The following is a 24409-nucleotide window of genomic DNA, read 5'->3' on the forward strand; positions in this document are numbered from 1 at the left end:
TACATACCTATTTTGTACTCTGTATTCTTTTTCTTAAGCTCCATTCAAGCTTTGATCATTGTGCAGAAATATTTGTCAATGATTCCAAAATTTAAGTACAAGTTTATTGCTCCTAAACCTAATCTAATGGGAATAAACACACAGGATTTCCTATCTAACCAAATAAAACCACAACTATGCCTATCCACTGCAAGCTATGTTTTCATGTGACTCACAAGTTAATACTTTTGATTTTAAAATGTGTTCTCTTTCCTAATTACTGTTACGGAAGCTTGAGACAAAAAGTCATTTAAAAGGTAGCTAATTTGGTACAAGATTTTAAGTTCTAGAAGGACTCTGCCCTCCAATGGAGGACAAAAATCATTCTGAAGGAATAGGAAAAAAAAAAAAAAAGGTATATACCAGAGATTCAGGGTTGTATATAAAAATGTACTTGTTTAGAAACTGTAACAATATTTGATGGAATATATTAATAGATGATAAGAAGGCTTTCAATGAACACATGCTCCAAATCTTCAGACTACTGTCAACAGATGAAATGAAAGAAACCTTTCACACAAGTTGAAAACGTCTTAAAAATGTCTTTCTTTGGTAGTTGTGGACTAGGTTGTCAGGTAAATTCTAATATAGTACCCTGCAAAGTGAACTCAAAGCACAGAATAAAAGCAAGCATGTGCATGCACACGTGCACACACATGCACATGCTATACCAATGTGCCTTTATGGCCTAGATTTCAAGGGGAAAAAATAGACAGTCTCTGAACTATCCATGTTTCACCAGCTGGCACATCTGAGGGAGAGCTCCCATATACATTAATGCATTATCCTTATCACTGTAATTGATACCTAACACTGTTCTCAATCCATCATATGCAGTCCTGAATGGAAGGACATTTATCTCCATGTAAGATGACCATCACTTCGAAACCCTAAGTGATCTCAAATTTCTTAAGAGCTTAAATCACAATACTGCAGAGAAAAATAATACGTGGTGCTACTGATTCATTCCCTGGCTGCCAAACAAAGATGTGATCTCACATACCTGAGCACACTGCAGATTTCCTGTTTAGTGAGTTCTGATACTATTTCCAAGTACCAGAGGGAAGAGAAGAAAGATTACTAGGCCCAGATTTTACCAGCTGACTAGGTCTTTTTCCTGGAGTGGGAAGGAGGCTTTGACGCCATCCAGAGATCCTGCAGGGCAAACACGGGAAGACATATCTTTATTTCCCCTCTAATGATGTTTTAGAACTTTAGGGTGACTCATCATGGCCATCATAAAGCCTTTTTTGTAATGAAAAGCCTTACAGGAGGCATCCTCCTTTCTTACATTAACATAAATTCTTCTTTTTCTACAATGAGTCCTTTGAAGCATTAAAGAATATTTCAAGACAACTGTGTCATGGCAGAGTCCTAATCTGTACTAGAAGTTGGACAGGTCTTCAAAATTCTCATCACCTAAGAACCTCCAGTAGAAACAATGAAACCAGGTCCCAGGGGCTTCAGATTTATTTAAAGGGAAAATAACACCAGACAAATCACAGACTAAAGCAATAATAATAAAATATTATTATGAATAACTATAAGGCGATAAAGTCAACAAAATAGGTAACATGCATACATTCCTATAAAAAATTCCACAACTGTTTACAGTAAGAAATAGAACACTTAAATAGACCAAAAATCAAGATAAAAGTAGAAAGTGAAATAATCAGAGAATTCCCTAAAAAGTTACTTACGCTGAGTAATTACAAACAAGTTTCTCCTTCTATATGTATTGTTATAAAGAACAAGGTCTACTTTATAAAGTGACAAAAGTTGCAGAAATATATTTATAGCATGTTATTTTTAAAAAGTATACATACACATATTTACCCATTCTTAGGGAAAACAGTCCAGAAAATTATACACCAAACTGTTAAAAGTGGTTTCCTCTGGGGTACTAGTTAGAGTAAGAATTAGTTCAACTTCATATACTTTATGCTGTTTCAATTCTTACAAATACATATTACTTTTATTTTAAAAAATTCTGGATAAAAACAAAACTTGGTGAAACACATGGTCAAAATTCAAGACACTGAAAATAATCAGAAGAATCCAGCTATTTCCCCAGATACCAAGGAAAGCTTCCAGAAAGTGTAGAAGAGAATTAGTTGGATTGAGAGTCACAAATAGTGACAAACTCATGCTTTGACTTTGGAAACAGACGAGCACAGCTGGTTAAAGATTCTGGCCCATCTCTGTGACCTGCAAGTAGCTACAGCCCAGGAACTATACGGACTCAGAAACTGCGCAGCCAGTGCCCCATTGCGTGGAGACTGCTTTCTCAGGTAGACAGAGGTGTATTCAGCTTCTTCTATTCCATTCACACCAGCCTCTCTATATTCATTCAGAAACAACTCCCAATGTGCAACACGGCCAGGTATAAAAAAAAAGAAAGGGGGGAGGAAGGGGAATTATGCACTGCATCTCGGCCGGTATAGTTCCCTCAAATAAAGCAGTATAATGGAGTGTAGGGACAGAAAGAGCGTATGAGCAGTGCACTTTTCATTACCGTGTAATCGACTGCCTCAGATTTTCTAAGCTATGCCTTCTCTTCCTCATACAGAACAGGGCAGGGGCTAAAGAGACAATCCAGTAGTATCTAAAGGATGCTGCAGAGAATGGAATTTGAGCAAAAGGCTGTACACAAACTACATGCTTAAATTTATGTAATTTTATATCTGACAGGAAGGCTACCATTATTCACATGGACAGTAAAGGGGACATAGCTCAAATCGGGGCACAGTGAATGCCTGTCTACTTGTTGCTCCAGAAACAGAATTCTCCTAGCTTTCCCGGGTCCTGATAAAGGTAAGATGCACACATCATCACTGGATAAACACTATAGGTATTAATAGAACTCTTCTTGTTCAAAGCTGAAAACAAATGAAGACAATGTGAGGGTTTATTTAAAAAAAAAGAGAAAAGAGAAATGACCTATCCCAGTACAGATTCATGTGAGGAGTTTTATTTTATCAACTTGGAGACAGCACTGTGACCTGCCGTACCTTCTGACCCCTCCCTTCTAGACTCGGTGCTTCCTGAAGAGAAAATGGCTCTCTGGCCTTCGTATCCCCAGCATACCATCGATACTGAAATCAATCGGTTCATTCACAGGGTTCCTAAAACTTTTCCCTGAAGATGTTTTGAACTAAGAGTTTACACCCAAAACAGCAGCATCAGCCTCTTTTTCTACCATCTCCGACAAGATGGTAATTCAGTGATGGGAGATGGGTAGTTAGGTCTGGGGATGGGCTAATGTACTCAGGAACTAGAATTTGGAATTATTATGAGCAGAGGAAATCGAGTATTTGAACCTTTTTTGCCAATAAAATGTTAAAAGCCTTTTGAGAGTGTAAGAAAACGTAACACTGACTTCTCTCATAATCTGTTTCCAATGTTACTTCAAGTACGTAAGGGAGGACGCATTTGCAGAAAACCCCATGCTAGCTTGTTGCCCCAGAATCCTGGCGTGGTGGGCAGTGCAGCCTCTGAACAGATTACCAGAATGCGCGTACTGACTGGCACTTAGTAACCGTGTGAACTGCGTGAAGTCAGCTCACCAAGCCTCAGTTTTATCAGGAAAATGGTTGTTGCGAAACTCAGATATATGTTAAATGCTTTGCACAGTTCCTGTTGTATAGACAGTCTTAAGTATCTGCTATATTGGCATTCCTGCTTTGATTCTTTGCCGCCAATCACGCCTCAACTCAACAAAGGGCAAATAAAGAAAACAGGTGAAATATGTACATTAATTTATTCTTCACTAATACTGAACTAGGCATATGTGTATGTCTTAGTCTTTACCAAATAATATACATACGTCTATACATATATACAAATATATAGAAGTATTTGTATAAAACTGAATATTCATGATTTAAAATTTCACAAACACTGTCAGATAAAAAGCGGACTACTCTTTGAGTTAATATCTCATTCCATGTTCAGTCTGAAATATATATTACGTAAGACTATTAAAAAAGGGTAATGTAAGTCAGTAACATTGTAATAAACCTGACTGCTTTATCAGATCAAGGTGGAATGCAATAACTTCTAATATCATGTAGAGAAACAAGCAATCAAAAGCACACAATTCAGGTCTTAGAAAATGGATTTATCCTAAATTGGTCTATAGCACCGGAAGACAGCAACTCTGCCACATACACCTAAAGTAAACCACTCCTGTTAAGTACGCTGTAGCTCACTCAGAAGAGCACTTCTCCACAAGACTACTTGTTTAAGCAGATCCCTTTGTGCAAAACCAAACCGCTAGCCGTTACATACCTTGCACTCAGTAAAAGCTGAGTGAGTTAACGTAAGGACGTTTTCTAACCCCATACCCATGCTAAAATCATTAACAATGCTGATATAAAAACCAGGGTAGGAAAAGAAGGCCAAGCACAGATGGTGGTGGGCAGACAAATTAGTGGCTGACACATGGAAAAAACAACAAGGAAAGCGATTTTTAGTGTAGGGTACCAGAACAGGTTCCCCGAAAGGGCTGCAAGGGGTAAATGAAGACAGTCCTTCTTTATTCCCCTTTCTCCTTTATGCCCCTAGCCGCCACCATACTGGAAATTTTGAGCAAAAGGAACATTTTTAACTTATTCACAAGAAGGCATTAAGATAACACAATGTTATTTGTGAAAAAAATTTACACTGTGGTTAAAATGAAAGGTAAACTATATAGTTAAACCTTTTACATGTTTTATAACAATCTCACAGAAAATAATGTTTTCTAAAATTACAGTATTTTACATATGCTAAGCTGAGTGACAATATTAGATTACGTCTTCTGCAACTGTGGTGTCAAAAATCTGATAGCAAATGTGCTGCTCTGTTCCACTCGTGACATTGTACGACCTGATGAAGCATTCCAACCACGGATATGCATCTACAAATGAGAAAAAAATGTGACTTAACCATTAAACCTAAACAAATACCTCTGAAATATGTATCTAAGCATAATGCTTAGCTAGAAAAATTAAAATTTAATTTAGCTTGAAAAGTAAATACACTTACCAAATTTAATATTATCTACTCTTCCAAATACACACTGGTTTCTTGTTACTGTTTTGTAACAATCCTAATTTGATTTTTTTTCCAACAGAAAACAATAATTAAATGTAGGGTTTTCCAAATGTTTGACAACAAAGGTAGCAGCCATCTCATTCCCAACTTTTCTTCCTTTTCTTCCTGCTGCTGACCTCCCCAGGTTTTTTTGTTTGTTTTTCTTTTTTTTCTTGGTTGACTGCAAAGAAACCGAACCTGAGGTTCACATCAGCTCAGGCTCTTATACACCTGACTAGCTGAAACTCCCATCAGGTACCAGGCACCGAGTCCAGACAATGTTGGTAGCTGTAGGTGCTATTTCCAAGCTTCGGTCATGACAGCAATAAATCTATTTAATATTTCTAGAAAAGTTTCTTAATGCTTCTTCAAGTTCAAGTTTAAAAGACACTTAATATAGTCAATATTGGCAAGAGTCAAGCAAGACAGGCACTCTCCTCCACTGCTGGTAGAACTATAAATAGGTAAAACATTCTTGAAAAGCAATCTGGCAGCGTGTATCAAAAGCCTACCAAACCCGTGCTTTTTAATGAGATGTTTATTTCAAGAAATCTATCCAAAAGAATTAAAACCAAAATCAAAGCTGCCATCAAATAAAAGTATGTAAGTTAAACCTTGTTACAGATGTATAAAAGCTATCTTTTTGGAATTGTTACAATATTCAAAGACTGACCAGGGGAAAATAAAGTCCGATTAAAAATAACCTAAAAAAATTAAACTGACAGCAGCTAAACCTGCAGCTGGCAAAATTTGTTACTGATGAAAAATTGTTAGAAGAATCAAACTGTCTTACTATGATTGAGGTCTTCAAATTTCAATGTAAGCAGAAATAATGGCCACAAAAGGAAGTCAGTGGCAGTAGATGTAATCGATACGATTTGACCTGAACATCTGGTTGATGAATCAAATGTTATCCAGACAACTACAGCTGATAAAAAACAATTAGTAAAATAAAAATGCATAAAACCTGAAACTAGTTAATATTATGATATTAATAATATGAACAGAAATTCATGAATGAATTAAACTGGCTAAATGAAGCCTGTTATAGAAAATGTTTCTTGTCAAAATTTCAAATGTTTGTATGCATAAAAACAGTATCAAATGTCCTTGTGATCAAAACTGCCTCCCCTTTATTATATTTCAAAAAATTTAAAAATCTTTTCATTTCAGGAACTATGATTCTTAACTATTTTCTCCCTGCCACTGTCTTCATCAAAAGGCAGATCAGACAATAATTTATTTAGATTCAGACTTCAAAGTTTTCATACCTCTAAGTCTACAGATTAGATACATGTTAAATACTGTTTCAAGAAAAAGAATGATGAGATTGTTAAACAATATTATTGCCTACCAATTTTTATTCCTGAAGGACAAAACATATCCAAGATCATATCCATACTCTGCTGAAGGCCATCATTGATTAGGATTTCTGATGCTGGGATCTGGAAGAATTTGTCCTTAAAAAAAATTATAGAAGAAAAAAGGAAATTAATCTTTTTTTTTTTTTAAAGATTTTATTTATTTGAGAAAGAGAGAGAGAGCACTACCAGGAGTAGGGGGGAGGGAGGGGGAGGGGGTGAGGCAGACTCCCCACTGAGCAGGGAGCCCAACAACAGGCTCGATCCCAGGACCCTGAGATCATGACTTGAGCCGAAGGCAGATACTCAACTGACTGAGCCACCCAGGTGCCCCGGAAGTTGATCTTTTTTTTAAAGTCATAATTAATATGAAAAGTATTTCAATATTATCTAATTAAAATAATCTAGACTATTTTATTCTATCAAGATTGTAGAATTCAGAGTTCTAGTCTGAACTCTTAAAATCTGATTTACTACTTTAATCTAAAAAGTTATTGAGATATACATATAAAAAATCCAATTAACTGCTCTGACTTAATGATAGTAAGAATAATCGTATTTAGAAAAGAGTGATGTCTATCATTCTCTTTGTGTATAGGAAAAAATCTAGTGTTAAGTTTAGAAGAGTGTAACATATTGTTGTACATTTATTTATTTTTCTTTCCTCTATCAGTTTATACTATACTTTCTTGAAAGAAGGGACTTTGTTTGCTTTGTTCACTGCTATAACCCCATCATATACAACAGTACCTAGCACACAGCAGGTGCTCATTAAATATTTATTCGATAAATGGACAAATGAATTGTTTAGGTGGGAGGAAAAATTCTCTCAACCTTACCCCAGATTGTTTCCCAATGTGTGCAGTAAAAAAATTCGACCTTACCACTAACAGAAATCTGGCATCTGCCCTTGGCTTCTGGAAATAATCTTTAAGCCCTTCGAATACGCCTGTTAGGAATGTCCTTGTTTGTCACACTAGAGATATAGGGTGCGGAGGTTGGGGAATGTGATATTAGCTTGATCTTCAGAGGGGCTGAAAACTGAGATCAGCCATATGGGCTGTCAACCACGACTACATGACAGAGCCCCAGTGAAAACTCTAGACACTAAGGCTCAGTGAGGCTTCCCTGGCTCTCAATACACAATACACGTGTACGGTGACACATCATTATCAGGCTGGTAACACTGTCTGCTACTCCATGGGAAGAGGACAACTGGATGCTCCATGTGTGGAACTTCCTGGACTCTGCCCTATGCAGCTCTTCCCTTGGATGATTTTGATTTGTATCCTTTAGGTGTAACAAACCATAATAGCATTTATAACTGATAGGAAGTTACTGGGAGTCTTTCTAGTGGATTATCAAAACTTAAGTGTGGTCCTGAGAACCCCCAAACTTGGAACTGTTGTTAGAAATGAGGGAGGTTTATGGATAGCTCCCTAGCTTCACACAATATAACCACCGACCTTCCAAAGTAATTTAGTTCCCTTTAATATGGAAATGTGGAGACTTCAAAAACCTAGTGAAATGCTGCTAGACAGGAGGTGTGCTCACACCTCTGCCTTTGGCTCCTGGAGCAAAACTGAAGAGTCTCTCCTCAAATTCCTATTCTTCAATTTATCATTACATGGATATTAAATTTAGAGTCAAATCAAAACAGCATAAATATACAGACACCTTAATTTATGTGCTTGCATTTTATTTTTTTAAGTTGTCTTAAATCCTCTCAGTAATAAAGTAGGAATGAATAAATACATTAAAATTAAAAAAATATTTTACTTAGAAATATCTACACTACCTCTGTTACTTACAGAATCCATGAGATAAGCTTCCAATACTCCTGTTCCATCATCAAGAGTAAATGTCATTACAAACACATGTTGAAGGGGTACAATACCCAGTACTAGCGAAGGGAAAAAAGATCAAACCATATGAATCTTCTATTCCATAAAATCAAAGTAAAGTAAAAATTGTTGTATGATATTGTTAGTTTTGTTTATTAAAATAATTTAAGATAAACAACTTATATATATGCCTTTTGCTCTCCAATAACAATATATATTAAACTCATTTAGCAGATTCATTTTAGAACATTACACTATACCTATATAGGGGCAATGACTCATGAGCATTGATGAAATATTAATATAATGTATCTTTAAAATGAGTTGATAACTTGATAGAAAACATAAAAACTGATTCATGTACTACAATTCATTGCATGTTAGCCTCATAAAAGACAAAATTAAAATACCAGAATGTTCTAAAAAAATTTGATTTTGTAACGTCTCTCCCCTTTGTATTATAAATATAGGGATCACTTATTTTTTAAGATATCATCTAGTTGAATGGACAAAAATGTCAGAAGATGGGATTTCATGATTTGATAAGATGAGGAAGAAGAAATTAAAGAGATATTAAATGATATGAAAATTCATAGGTTAAAATGGTACTTTGTGTTTGGAAATGGGAGACATTTAATATGTTTATAAAATGAAATACTGTCTTTCATTTGTGGAATCCATATTTAAAAGGATTAATTAAGGGACAAGTAAGAAGAATAAATCAGAGTACAGAGAAATGAATTAGGGCATACAGACATGACAAAAATTGTTAATACAGAGGACTTGATTTGTAGGATTCTAAAGGTCTCCATAGGTTAAAACTGAGCTAATACCAAGAAGGGTGAATGTAAAATCTACCCGGAGGGACCACACACACAAAGAATTGCATTAAGAATGGGATGGGGAGACCATGCTGGAAAGCAGGGAGCTCAAATGAAAGGAACCTGGAATTTCACTGGACCACAAACAAAATATGAGATAGCAGTATCATACAGTTAGATTGCAAAGAAAAAAAAAACAAAACCAAGTATACAAATAAATATTGATACAATAAAATTTTCAGGCTAGTAGAAGCAAAGTGCCCAATTTTAGAGAAATAAAGGTTTTCTTTATATTCTGAACTGGCCAACATTTGCAGCCCTATTTGCAGCTTTTAATGCCAAACTTTGAGAACATTGGTAAAATGAGATGTTTACGAAGGAGGAAAACAAAATAGTAGGGAATGTGGGAAAATACCAAATGAAGTGAGGGTGCCTAGTTGGAAAAATAAAGACTCAGTGAAGGTTTGACAGATACCTTCAAATGTGCAAAGCCTGTTAATCTTACAGAAGGCATGTATTCTAATTCTAGTGGACAGAATGTGGTCCGTAGTTTTGCTTCACTAACAACTACTTAAAAATTAAGGGGTATGTTGCCTTGCAATGTAATGAGTCCCCTGTCAATGACAGAGTTTTAAGCCAATGCTGGATGATCACAGTTAAAGAATATGATATAAAAAGTTTCTTATTATTCCAGCTAAAGATGTGTAGTGGGTAAAGAGCTGTAATAGCCATCTCTAAAACTGTTTTTAATACAAAAATACTGTGAACTGGAGGGATTTTTCAGAATCTGTATTTATGATTAATAATCAATACTAAAACAAATTATTGAACATTAAATTGTAATGATTAAAGATACTGGCAAATCCTGGAAGCAAGTTTTCAAACATTTTAAACTTCACTTTATACTTTTATTATAATCACCGTGAACGGTTTTGTTTAAGTAAAGTTTAAACTTTAGCTCAGTCTTTGCTCTGGTTTTACAATATCAACAACTGAAATAGAATCAGTGAGGTCACCTTATACGAACACAGTTATAGTTGCGGGACACAGAAATTTGCTAACCTTCTGCCACAGAAGAAGGAATCCATGGTGTTTTATCAACCAGGGAATTTAGAGTTTTTATTGGTCTCAAAGTAGAACACTGTTTACATCTGAAATTAATGACAGAAAAAAACCATAGGCATTTAAAAATAATTATTATAACATTTAATTATAACTTATCTTCGCTGTTCAAACATGCACAGTTTGAAGTTAATTATTAAACAACAGTGTTGCACCTTTCATATTGTAATGCACATATTACAAGCAGAATTGTAAAAAAAAATAAGCTTTTTACAACAGAAGCAATCAAAAAGATAGTATGGTTCAGAATAAACAACTAAGTTGAGAACAAGAGAGAGGGTCCAAATTCACATTGTTAATTAATTTGGCTGATTTTGTTGGCAAAACGAAAAAGTTGAAAGAGACATCTCTGAGGACTCTTTCATTTGATGGCTCTGTGATAACAGCTAAGGTCTTAAGTAAATATAACCAATAGGAGAAAACTATTCTCAATAAGGAAGTCGGTACTAGCAAGACTTTGAATAATATATTCAGTGAACACATATTTAGAGGTTCACAGTTTATAATGCCTAATACTATACTTATCTTTTGTAATATAAGTCAATCTGAAACTATAAAATATACTAAAAATGCACATTATTTAGTATAGGTATTTTGATTTATATACAAACATACTTTAAGTACAAGTAATTATTTTTTATATCATCATAAGATTAGATGTTGATAAGAAAATATACTTGAATAAAAATATAAAAATCAATGTCCAAAAGGTTCATGCAGACTCCTTTTCATTTCTAATCTGGCAAAAAACAGAGGGTCCCTATATTAAATATTCTCCTCTTCCACCCTTCAAATACATAGATATTTCTTCTTTAACAGAAAAAGGCAATGGAATGAAGACATATTATTTCCTTAAAAACAGGCTGTGATATTAACTCTAGACATTGATAAAGCAAGTATGCAAGCTAAAAATTAAGTATACAAATTAAAATATAAGGGTAACAAGTAAAAATTAAGTACAGAATTCATTACTTCCAAATCAGTAAAAGTGGGAAAAGGGGAAAATTAAAAACATTTTTATAAATGAATCCAATAGAAGACTAGAGGAAAAAAATAAGCTAAATAATAACAAAAAAAGGGGAAAGAGTAGAAGTGTGAGTGCAGAACAACATAAAACATAGAAATAAAACCTAAATATATCAGTAATTAACATATTTTAAACTCATCTATTAAAAAACTAAAATCTAGTCCTAATTATTTATTTATGAGACTTCCTAAAATGTAACAACAAAGAAACATGAAAGCAAACCATCAAGAGCCTCAAAATATACAAAGCAAATACTGACAGAATAAAAGATCACAAACATACCACCACAGAGGACATTAAGCACACTCTCTAAGTGATTAAACAGACAAAGTTACAAAGGAAAAAGAAGTTTTGAATATGATTAACAAGCTTGTCTAATGGACATAACTAAACACTATTAAACATTAAACACAGCTATTAAAGAATACATGTTCTTTTTAAAATATAGGCAATATATACAAAATCTGAACAAACATTTTGGGATAAAGCAAAGCTAAATGAATCTCAAAGAATCATTATGATATATATCAAGCTATTTGGCTAAAAAGTAATCTAATTAAAATACAAAAAAAATATAGAACCTAAAATGCGTCTGTGAAAACTTTAAAACACAATTAAATAATTCATGGGCCTAAGAAGAAATCATAATGAGAATTAGGAAACATTTAGAAGAGAATAAAAAAAAAAAAGAACAAACACCACTACCTATCAAATCCTGGGTTAAAGCTATGGCCATTTTCTCAGGGGAAATATTATGGGCTTAAATGTAAATATTAAAAAATATACAAAAAATTAATAAGTGAGATAAGCATTCAATTAAAAAGGTTTGAAAAAGAAAAACCAAAGAAACCTAAAAAAAGTAAGTGCAGAAAATAAAGATAAAAAAAGAAAAGCCAAGGAAACCTAAAAAAAGTAAATGCAGAAAATAAAGATATGAACAATAATATAACAATAGCGAGTATCAGAACAAATCTAGTTGCTTTGGCAAAAAAGGTAAAAAAAAAAAAAAAAGGTGCAAATAATATTAAGTGGATTCATGAACAAAGTGGAGATTTAAAAATCATCAAAAGTACTATAAACACATTTTATGTCAATAAATTTAAATTTACATAAGAGATGAAAACTTTCCTAAAAAAAAATTCATTAATAAAATAGATTCAAGAAATAAAAAACCGGAAGAGATGTATAACTGTTAAAGAAACTGAAGCATTAGTTTAAATTCTGTTTAAAAAGGATCAGGTCCAGAAATCTTGAGTAAAGTAACTAAAACCTAAGTAAGCAAAATCTTTAAGATTTCACAAGCATTTTGATAAATATAATCATATTACTATTTTAAAAATTTGTAAAATAAAAGAAACCATAAAGTTAAAAAAGTACAAGAGAGACTACAAATTTCTTGAAATGCATGCCTGTTTCTAGCTCCTAATATATTCTGATTATCTTCCAATTCCTCAGTGCCAACTACTCTGTAACTTCCTGGCACAGAAACTTTGGAATTCAATCACTTAACTTTTATGAGGATACAGCTCTGAACCTTTCTCTGTACTATTATCTAAATCTTTATGAAAGAAAACAAACGAATATTAGCCCCTGGGTTAGCCTTATACTTAGCACATTGTAGGTAGTCGATACATATGCTACCAAAAGAATAAATATATACCACAAAAATCTAGTACATATAAATTGGTATCCATTGACTATATAGCAACTACTAGGATAAAATAATAAAAATTACTGCTATGCAGTTTTTAATTCCCAAAATTCCCAGATTTGAAAGCATACCCATAGTGATGTATTTTTCCTTGTATAAGGAATGGTGCTGAAAGATCAAGGACTTCCAAGTCTTCATGGCCAGATCTCACAGGAATTACACTATGAAACTTGTTTGCGAGTTTGTAGATTTCACCGAGTGTACCTCCTATTAACAAAGAATAAATAAATCCTTCAAGTAGTACAAATATAATGAAGGCAATTTCGAGTGTCTATTAAGTAACACATGACGTATAGTAAAAGACTAAGGGGACTGAAAGAAAAAGACAATGAAGACATGAATTTAGATGATTAATACATTTATACATTTATTGTAAAATATAATAATTTGTAAAGTTAGTATCCTGCTCTGATTTTTTTTTTTTTTTTTTAAGATTTTATTTATTTATTTGACAGAGAGAGACACAGCGAGAGAGGGAACACAAGGGGGGAGTGGGAGAGAGAGAAGCAGGCTTCCCGCAGAGCAGGGAGCCCGATGTGGGGCTCGATCCCAGGACCCTGGGATCATGACCTGAGCCGAAGGCAGACGCTTAACGACTGAGCCACCCAGGCGTCCCATATCCTGCCCTGATTTAAGAAACCACTGCACAAAAATGCTGAGACTTGACAACAAAACCAAAAGACAACTGACAGAATGGGAGAAGATATTTGCAAATGACATATCAGATAAAGGGCTAGTATCCAAAATCTATAAAGAACTCATCAAACTCAACACCAAAAGAACAAAGAATCCAATCAAGAAATGGGCAGAAGACATGAACAGACATTTTTCCAAAGAAGACATCCAAATGGCCAACAGACACATGAAAAAGTGTTCAATATCGCTCGGCATCAGGGAAATCCAAATCAAAACCTCAATGAGATACCACCTCACACCAGTCAGAATGGCTAAAATTAACAAGTCAGGAAATGACAGATGTTGGCGGGGATGCGGAGAAAGGGGAACCCTCCTCCACTGTTGGTGGGAATGCAAGCTGGTGCAGCCACTCTGGAAAACAGTATGGAGGTTCCTCAAAAAGTTGAAAATAGAGCTACCATATGATCCAGCAATTGCACTACTGGGTATTTACCCCAAAGATACAAAAGTAGGGACCCGAAAGGCTACGTGCACCCCGATGTTTATAGCAGCAATGTCCACAATAGCCAAACTGTGGAAAGAGCCAAGATGTCCATCAACAGATGAATGGATAAAGAAGATGTGGTATATATATACAATGGAATATTATGCAGCCATCAAAAGGAATAAGATCTTGCCATTTGCAACGACGTGGATGGAACTGGAGGGTATTATGCTGAGCGAAATAAGTCAAACAGAGAAAGACATGTATCATATGACCTCACTGATATGAGGAATTCTTAATCTCAGGAAACAAACTGAGGGTTGCTGGAGTGGGGGGTGGGGTGGGAGGGATGGGGTGACTGGGTGATGGACACTGGGGAGGGTATGTGTTCTGGTAAGCGCTGTGAACTGTGCAAGACTGTTGAATCTCAGATCTGTACCTCTGAAACAAATAATGCAATATATGTTAAGAAAGAAAAAAAGAAGAAGAAGAATGTAGCAGGAGGGGAGGAATTAAGGGGGGGAAATCGGAGGGGGAGAAGAACCATGAGAGACGATGGACTCTGAAAAACAAACTGAGGGTTCTAGAGGGGAGGGGGTTGGGAGGATGGGTTAGCCTGGTGATGGGTATTGAGGAGGGCACGTTCTGCATGGAGCACTGGGTGTTATGCACAAACAATGAATCATGGAACACTATATCTAAAACTAATGATGTAATGTATGGGGATTAACATAACAATAAAAAAAATAAAAAAAAAAATGCTGAGACTTGAGCAAAATACAAGGCTTGTGAAATTTTAACCATTTTCCTAAATTTTTATACAAATTGCTCTTTTATGCCAGAACACTTTGGTTAAGTATTCAAAAGAAAATAAAATTGAGAGCCAAAGTATAACAGGATTCTTATTATTAAATTTGCTATACACACTAATAATGTCTAGGTAAATGTAGTCTTGAGTTTGAAATAAATCTTTTAAACTTTCAGGTCAACTTTATATTTAAATACAGATGCAAGGGGGCGCCTGGGTGGCTCAGTCGTTAAGCGTCTGCCTTCAGCTCAGGTCATGATCCCAGGGTCATGGGATCAAGCCCCACATCGGGCTCCCTGCTCAGTGGGAAGCCTGCTTCTCCCTCTCCTACTCCCTCTGCTTGTGTTCCTGCCCTCGCTATCTCTCTCTGTGAAATAAATAAATACAGATGCAAACAGTTCAGATAATAATAATTCATGTATAGTGTTTGTTCGTTTTTCCTGAAAAATCCTCAATACTTCCAATTCTATGACAAAGTGGCCATTAAAAGCCGTCATGTGGGCTGAGAAGAAAGAGGATGCCCAGTGGTGCACTACTACCAGAAGGCAGTACTCTCTCTAATCACTCAAACCTACTGGTACCTTTTCTGGTGTATTTTTCACCTAGATTGATAATTCTTCCTCTCCAAGGAAAGAGAGTACGACTTATAAAAATACTTTCGTGTACTTCCTAAAATTTGTAATGTTAAACTCAATTGTGAGGGGGAGCACTTCCAGCAAAGCAGAGTAAGGACTTCCAAAAATACACTGCTCCATAAAAGGAAAAAGAACATTGGCCAAAACTGTCAAATTTGTTTTCGGAACTCTAGAAATTAACCAAAGTCTTGAAACAATCCAAGGAGTATTTATTCAGAAAAAGGAGATAAATCTTGGTAAGGACAGCAACTTGCCCGGGTCCCGTTCCTCTTTGCACAACTTTGTGGAAACCACAGTTCTGCCATGTCATACTGCAGTTAGATCCTAGCTCTGATTAAGGTTATAATACTCAGAAATTTGATAAAATAAAAATAGCTTGCATTTTGATGGAACACTTTTAAATTTTAAAGTGCTTTCAGATATATTTTCATTGACTTTCATTAAAAAGTGTTATTACTCTGGATATACTTATTTACTTAATATATATTTAATGAGAACCAGCTGCATGCCTGTTGTCCTACCCTAGATGCTGAAGATATAGAGATTAAAATAAACATGTATCCTGCGCTTTAGGGCAGTTACATTCTAATAAGCAAACAAATCTATAAACAGACAGATATAATGCAAATATAATACAAGAAGAAAAGTGATCTACTGAAAGTTCATATACTATGCAATAAGAACCACTCAAATCTGCCTGGTGAATCAGAAGACTGCTTTGTATGTGTAGATGCTCATTAAGTATTTCACATGAATTGCTGAGTAACAGGAATTACTGAGTTACTTCTCAACATGTACTAGAGCAAAAATTCTCAGAACAGCAATGGAATGGCAAAGAGGCACAGAGAAATATCCTGGGTTTAGGGTAGATATTTCTGCCACCAGTTTGATATGGCTGGAGGGTGGAATGAGAATTGAGAAATCGTAGATGAGATTGAAAGTTTGTGGGATGGGGGCGCCTGGGTGGCTCAGTTGGTTAAGCAACTGCCTTCGGCTCAGGTCATGATCCTGGAGTCCCTGGATCGAGTCCCGCATCGGGCTCCCTGCTCGGCAGGGAGTCTGCTTCTCCCTCTGACCCTCCCCCCGCTCATGTGCTCTCTCTCATTCTCTCTCTTTCTCAAATAAATAAATAAAATCTTTAAAAAAAAAAAGAAAGTTTGTGGGATGAGTGGTAATTAAAGATAGGATCAGGAGCTAAAGGTACTTCTTCAAGCTTCTTTTGAACCCTTAAGTTTAACTTGATTGACTTCATCACAGAATTGTGGGAGGCTGTGTAACATAGGAGAACCCTATGTTATACTTGATATCCTCTTAGCTGGCCCTACAAGGACAGTTCTTACAGAACCTGATAGGTCCAGGGCTTTATTTTATTTTTAGAGCACACAAATAGTCTTACTCCATTTTTTGTGTGTGCATGTGTCTGTGTGTTTTGTTTTTATATCTATTTCCTGGTAGGGTTTAAAATATTGCTAATGGAATAAGATACCACATTTCACTCACCAAGGTGGACAAATTTTCTTAAGTGCTAGTATATGATGATGAGGTTGGGGGAACAGATAATCTCATATGCTACTAAAGCATATGAATACTATGACAGCTTTATTCGAAAGTAATTGGGCAACATTTACTTAATTCCTTGTGCCCCCCTAATTACACTTCATCCAGAGGGAAGATAAAGTTCACTGTAGAGTTACTATGTCAAAAAAAACAGGGAACAATTCAGTTCCACTTCTACCTGTACTGGGAAAGACCTACAACTTCTCTATGATTCAGTTTTCTCATGTATAAAAAACAGCTTATAATAGTACTAACTGAATAGGATTATTGTAATTAAATACATAGAAATGAAAATCATTTCTGGTAATCCATAAATATGTTAAAATAAAAGATGTTCATGAAAATAATACCAATGGTAATATTCATGTGTATTCATATATATATGTGTGTATATATATACACACACATACACTAAAACAATTACATATTACTTTTATAAACAGAAAAATGTGAGTAATAAAAATGATCATAATCCACTGTAATAAAGATCAGTTCATTTATAAAATGAAACTAAAGATTTCTCTGCAAATTAAAGATGATGTTCTACTTTTATTATGGAATGTTCTCAAGGAAGAAAAGTCTCAAGGAAAATAATGAAACTTTAAATTTGGCATGGGAAAAAATATGTGGTATATATATGTGATAAACATCAGATTAAAATTAGACAAAAGTGGAAAGGAAATGCAAAAATAAATATGACTCAGTTTCATTCTTTTAAGACATATGTCGAGTTATCTTCACTTGTTTCAAGGGTCCCTTCCTTGACTTACATATCAATAGATGACTTTCATTCTACTTTTATGGAACAACAGTGACATCCAGAGGCCAAAACAGCAGCAACTGCACCTAACCAGCATCATCTTGATTAATACTCAGCTCCACAATGAGCCTGAATCTCATTAAGATTATATCCAAAAAGATGGACAAATGCAAACACTTGAGTTCAATGTATAACTTCAAAATGTCATTCAGATTAATTTATGTATGTGTATATGTATATATTTAAATCTACCCGTTATATATAATATACTCCATTTTACGGAAGTTAAAATAACATTTGACTTTATATGTCCTAGGTTGCCCCTAAAATACATTTAACAATCATTAATCAGAGAAAGACATAAGCAAAAGCTGTATTCTAGTAAAACAGTAACTAAAATACTTTACCTTCTATCAAAATCAGACAGTCATTTGAAAGTGGAAGAATACCATTATTTTTTACAAAATGAACAGTAACTTTTCGTTCTCCTTGATCTGTAGTGGTCCACATTTTCGAATCATATAATGATGTATTTTGTAGTTTGATATCTGGGGTTTTACTTGCACCCTCTTGTAAAATTGTATCCAAATCACCCTCATGTGGAACTTCTTGCCTAAAATCATTGACAATGAAATACAAAACAATTGGTATAAGCTTAGAAAATCAAATTTAACAAATTATCCAATTTAAAAAAATTGTTTATATGCTGATGAGCCAGCTACTTATTTTAAAATATGGAGATAGTTCACTTTGCAGATTAAATGACTCTTATTCAACAAAAAAGGTATTTGATGATACTTCATGACTAAGTAGATCCATACCATAATTACATTAACTGCCAGGAATTTCCTTATCTGGTTTTGTGATACCAAGGATCTTATAACTATTTCTAGCACCAATTAATTCTCCTCTTGTATAGAATGTTAAACTTCTCTGTGGGGAAAAAAAGACAGCTGCCCATTCAATATCTACTTACCACCTAAGTAATTCCCCTTTCATAGGGGACCTACTCTACAAATCAACATTCTCTTCGATTACTTTTAACTTAGAATAATAATTTTAAAAAGTCACCTGGTAAAGTATGTATGCAATAGAAATGGCATGATCTGGAATCAAAAGGTCTATGTCCTTATCCTGGTTCTGTCCCCAACCAGCTGGTGTAACTTTAGGTAACACCTCTTAACCCTTCTCAGATGATTTTATTTGTTTAAAAAAATGCTCAGAGAGGATGGCTTTGTTTGGCAAAGCTATATGACTTTAGAGAATTTGACAAACTGTAATTTAATAATACTTCAGCAAGTACCTGATCTCTGTCTTTATATTTTAATTCCAACTACCATTTTAAGCTCAAATGCGTAGCAGATGGTCCCCCATTTTATTTAAGGTTTGATGATCAAAAATCTCTACAAACAGTACCATACTTAGATTTTGGAGGGGAAAATATACATACATTAGTATTAGTGTAGACAGATGTGCACACACAAGTAAGTACTTTAAAATGGAAATGTACTTTATTTACACATTATATATTTAGAGGAAAGACAAATTGTATAAAAAAGGAAAAGAGATTAAAAATAATTTCAGAATGTCTTGAGCTAATAAGTACATATTCATTCTAATGTCTTATAAATTTATTTATATATATAATAATTGATGTTTGGAATAAAGTCTGATGCACTGAGAATTCTCAATGATTAATAAAAATTTAAATTATATTTAACATATTATAAGACAGAAGTTTGCCAACAAGGCTTTCTCTATCACTTAGAAATTTCATCCAGGGGCACCTGGGTGGTTCAGATGGTTAGGCATCTGCCATCGGCTCAGGTCGTGATCTCCAGGTCGTGGGATTGAGCCCCACATCGGGCTCCCAGCTCAGCGGGGAGTCTGCTTCTCCCTCTCCCCCTGTGTGTGCTCTCTCTGCCTCTCTCTCTCTCTCTCAAATAAATAAAATCTTAAAAAAAAAAAAATTTCATCTAAGCAGAATTCTCTATTTAAAAATTTTAGTTATTAAAGGTTTATTTTTAAGAAGTTTTTTTGTGAAGAGAAAGCCTCCCCAAATATATATATATATTTTAAGATTTTATTTATTTACTTGACAGAGAGAGAGAGAGGGAGAAGCAGACACCCCCACTGAGCAGAGCCCAACACAGGACTCGACCCCAAGACCCTGAGATCATGACCTGAGCCGAAGGCAGACACTTAACAGACTGAGCCACCCAGGCGTCCCTCCTCAAATATTTTTATAGTTTATTATTTGTTTGCATGTATCAGAGCTACTAAATTGAATTTCAGATTGCAAAAAAGCACCTACTTATCATTATTAAGAAATATCAGAACGACTTACTAAGATTTTAGTATTTTCTCTTAAAAACGTTACCACTGGAGCACTGGGTGTTATACGCAAACAATGAATCATGGAACACTACATCAAAAATTAATGATGTAATGTATGGTGATTAACATAATAAAACAAAAAAAAACAAAAAAAAGTTACCACTGTTTCAAAATACAATACACAAAGTCATAATTTACTCATTGCCAGGACTTAAACTGATATATATGAAAATGTATATTCATAAACATTATGAAATAGAAACTTCCATTTTATTATGGAAAATACTTACAGTGCATGACATTTAGGACAATGAAGTTTAACAGACTGAGAGAGTATTCTGGGCTTATATGACCTTAATTTTGCTCGAATACGATACTGTTGAGGAGCGTTTTGTTTCAAAATAGCACATATTGGGGTTTTCTCCAAATATTGATGATCTGTAAGTACTAAAAAGAATTTTTAATTAGAATAATCTACAAGAATAAGAATATTCATAATATAAACTCCCCAAACCAGATACAGAATTGAATTATTTAAAGTTATATTGTCAGCTTTGTTAATATTTTGCCACATTTATCATCATCATGTCTTTAGCTCTCTCTCCATAACATCTCCTTACAGATTCATATATATGAATCATTTGAGAATAATTTCCAGATATCATGCTCCTTTATCCCTAAATATTTCAGTGTGTATTTCACAAGAAATTTCATTGTCCTATTACAGTGCAATTTCCAACTTCAGAACCTATAATATTGATGTAAAATTATCATTGAATCAACAGACATTATTCAAATTTCTCCATCTGTCCCCCACTTATAATGTTCTTATTCAGAATTTTATTTTCAGGTCCAGAATCCAATCCTGAAGCATGTATTGCAATTATTTTTCCTGTCTCTTTAGACTCCTTTAATGTAGAACGGTCCCTCAGCTTTTCTTTATCTTTCATGACATTGATAATATTTGAGGAGTAGAGGCCATTTATTTGGGTGTGTCTGGTTCTGCTCATGATCAGATACAGATCAGGCATTTTTGGCAGTATGCTATACAATAAGTGATACAATTGTCCTTCTCTGTATCATATTAAGAGGCATATATTTTATCAGTGTTTTCACTCCTGGGAATGGTAACTTTGCTCAGTTGGTTATGGTGGTACTCAACAGATCTCTCCACTATAAATTTATTATTTTCCCCTTTATAATAAGAAAGTACTTGGAGAAATATAAATATCCCACTCCTCAGTAAACATTTAGGATCCTGATAGTTTAGGACCTACTGACGATTTACAACTAAATCAATTATTACTATCATGGTTGCAAAATGATTTTCTTCCCTAACTTCATCATTCCTTTTACATTTACTAGTCATCTTTCTATTGTAACTAAGGGCTTTCCATTTAATCTCATTTATTTATTCATTCATTTGTTCTTTTATTTACTACCCACATGGACCAATGGATTACTACTTTATTCAGTTTTATTCCATCGCTAGTATTTTTTATTTTAATGCTCATATTGTATCAAATTTGACATGCTCCATTATTAACTGAGAACTTCTTTACCTTCTGGCACAAGATGTTCCAGACTCATCTTATAATTCTCCTGTTCCAATCCTGGAGTCTGCTATTTCTATAAGCAGCCCTGACTCCTTTTAAGGGGGAGTATTATTTATAAGCCAAGATTTGTGCACCAGGTGCCTTCATTGCTACTGGGCCGTGCCATTATTTCAAAGCCCTTTAACTGGACAGAGATAGGGTATATATGCACACGTGTTCATACCTATACTTACACACATGCACCTATATGAGTATGTATTTGAATGAATACATATATACAAAGACCTGTTTGCATCGACTTCTGTATCTGTGTATAAAACCATGAGTACACACTGACACTTCCTATTCCAGTAACACCACCATAAGCTTCTTTCTTCGAGCTTTCTCCCATTTCATAATTATATGTTATTTCTCAAATAATGAGAAACTCATATTTTTTAAGAGTATATTACAGAATTTCATTTAATAGACGTGCTTAAAAATATTTGTTCTTAAATTTTTTTATCTGAGCTGAAGTAACAGAAAGAGGGCATCTGACAGATTTACTATCACTGCTAACATTAAAGTTTTGGGGTATATTGTAAGGAGCTCCTTTATGGGCACACAGCTAAGGGCACAGCATGAACAGATAAAAATTATGTCATATAAGATATTTTATGTTCTCAAAATAAGCCCCATTGCACTGTTAAATAGAGTATGTTTTATAAATCTTACATATATGTGACTTAATTATATAGTCGATGTAAAAACATGTATCTTTCTGGGTTCCATTTTATATAAGCCACTTAGGATGAGGGAGGGAAATAAAATATAAATAGGGATATATTTTTGCTCTCATGGATATCTGCTCTCAAAATTAGATAGGAACAAATCAGTTGGTAACAACAGACTTTATTATGCACACTATTATACCCACATTTCAAAAATGAAACATGGTCTTACTTGTAGCTGATAGTTGCTGACATCTTTCTACCTCATATAGTGATACTGATCCAGAGCCTACAGGAAGAAGGGAAGAAGAATTATACAGTTTTAAAATCCATTAAAAATCCCATGTGGCATTGAAAACTATAAATATTGCTGACTGGAACTGAAGAAAATCCAAATAAGAGTAAAATTTACAATGCTCACGGACTGGAAGGCTCAAAACTGTTAAGACATCAATTCTCCCCAAATTGATCTGTAGATTCAATACAATCCTAATCAAAATTGAGGAGGCTTTATTGCAGAAAAAGACAAGAGATTCTATCACTTAAGTGAATACGTGAAGAACCTAGAATATAAAATATAATCCTGAAAAAGGAACAAAACTGGAGGATTTATACTACCTGACTTCAAGACTTACTATAAAGCTATAATAATCAAGGCAATATGATACTGGCATAAAGACTGACAAACCTAACAACAGAATTACAAAAAAAGCCTAGAAATAAACCTGCATTTCATTTTTGATAAAGGTGGCAAAGCAATCCAAAGGGAGAGCAAAACTCTGGTACTGCAACAACTGGAAATTAGTATGAGGAAACAAAATGCTTACTTCACACCATTCTACTAAGTATTTCTGGCTGGAAAGCCCAGAAATAAATCCACATTTATACCCACTTGGTTTTTGACAGACACCCAAGTCATCTTACAGAAAGGAAACTAATGGTGCTTCAATGACTAGAAATTCATATTGAAAAAAATGTCTACCTCATACCATACTACTAGGAATTAAAAAGGAACTACTAATACATGCAATATGGATGAATTTCAAAAACATATAGTACGTAAAAGAGTACATAATGTATTATTCCATTTATTTGAAGTTCTGGAAGAGGCACAATTATCTATGGTGCAAAAAAAATCAGAATTTATGGGGCTAGAGTGGGGGTCAGGACTGACTGGGAAGGAGCATGAGGGAACCTCCTTCAACAAGCGTGATGTTTTAGGTTTTTAAAGGGATCTAAGTTACACGGGTTTATATATTAGCCAAAGCACCTGGAATGGTACACTTACCTTGTCCATTTCACTGCATATAACTTTACACCAAAAATTTAAAAAATCCTCAACAAATATTGAATTCTAGTTAATGATATTCATTCTGAAGTGTTTAGGAGGTGTTATTTATGTCTGCAACTTACTTTGAAATATATCAAAATATAAGATGGACTGACGGAGTAAAAGACAGAGAGAGTATATGACAGAGCAAGAGAATCCAGGTAGTAGGTATATGAGTGTTCACTATACAACTGTTTCAATTTTTCTGTATGTTTGAAAATTTTTATTATTTTGGAAAAAACACATTGTGAAAGAAACAAAGGGAGAAGTAGATAAGATAATAAACTTACTAAACTGAATAGGATGACTTGATGAACACTTAATCATAGGATTTTACTTTAACAAGAAAGCAGAAATAGTGAATATAGTAGTAAGTTTTAATGGTGCTTTCTAAAATGAAGAATTTGAGACTAAAAAAGTATCCATATTTTGCAATTACTTTAGCTTACATTCTATTACATATAGTAGTACAGTATGTTTTTATAATTTATTTTATGTGGCATCATATACAAACATATGAAACTGTCCTTCTTCCTCAACATCACTAATAAATGGCATAAGAATCCATGACAAGAGAACCTGAATGGACAACTTA

General features: G+C 34.3%; 1 protein-coding gene across 7 annotated transcripts in view; it reads right to left on the reverse strand.

Moving 5' to 3' along the window:
* Positions 1-1493: 1493 nt before the first annotated feature.
* POT1 (protection of telomeres 1) overlaps positions 1494-24409 on the reverse strand; it is an 82249-nt gene continuing 59333 nt past the window's right edge. For 5 of the 7 annotated variants that reach the window (XM_036120484.2, XM_036120483.2, XM_078059525.1 and 2 more), the window contains exons 13-21: positions 22717-22773; positions 20509-20665; positions 18289-18494; positions 13073-13208; positions 10204-10292; positions 8288-8379; positions 6470-6575; positions 5909-6043; positions 1494-4939 (exon numbers count right to left, since the gene is read on the reverse strand). In XM_036120484.2, the coding sequence (XP_035976377.2) occupies positions 4827-4939; positions 5909-6043; positions 6470-6575; positions 8288-8379; positions 10204-10292; positions 13073-13208; positions 18289-18494; positions 20509-20665; positions 22717-22773 (1091 nt within the window). In that variant the 3' untranslated portion in view covers positions 1494-4826. Of the gene's footprint in view, positions 4940-4995; positions 5297-5908; positions 6044-6469; positions 6576-8287; positions 8380-10203; positions 10293-13072; positions 13209-18288; positions 18495-20508; positions 20666-22716; positions 22774-24409 lie in introns of those variants that run through there. The other 2 variants (XM_078059526.1, XM_078059527.1) reach the window with 2 other exon arrangements.

This window comes from Halichoerus grypus, chromosome 12 (assembly GCF_964656455.1).
Source record: "Halichoerus grypus chromosome 12, mHalGry1.hap1.1, whole genome shotgun sequence".
Taxonomy (NCBI): domain Eukaryota; kingdom Metazoa; phylum Chordata; class Mammalia; order Carnivora; family Phocidae; genus Halichoerus; species Halichoerus grypus.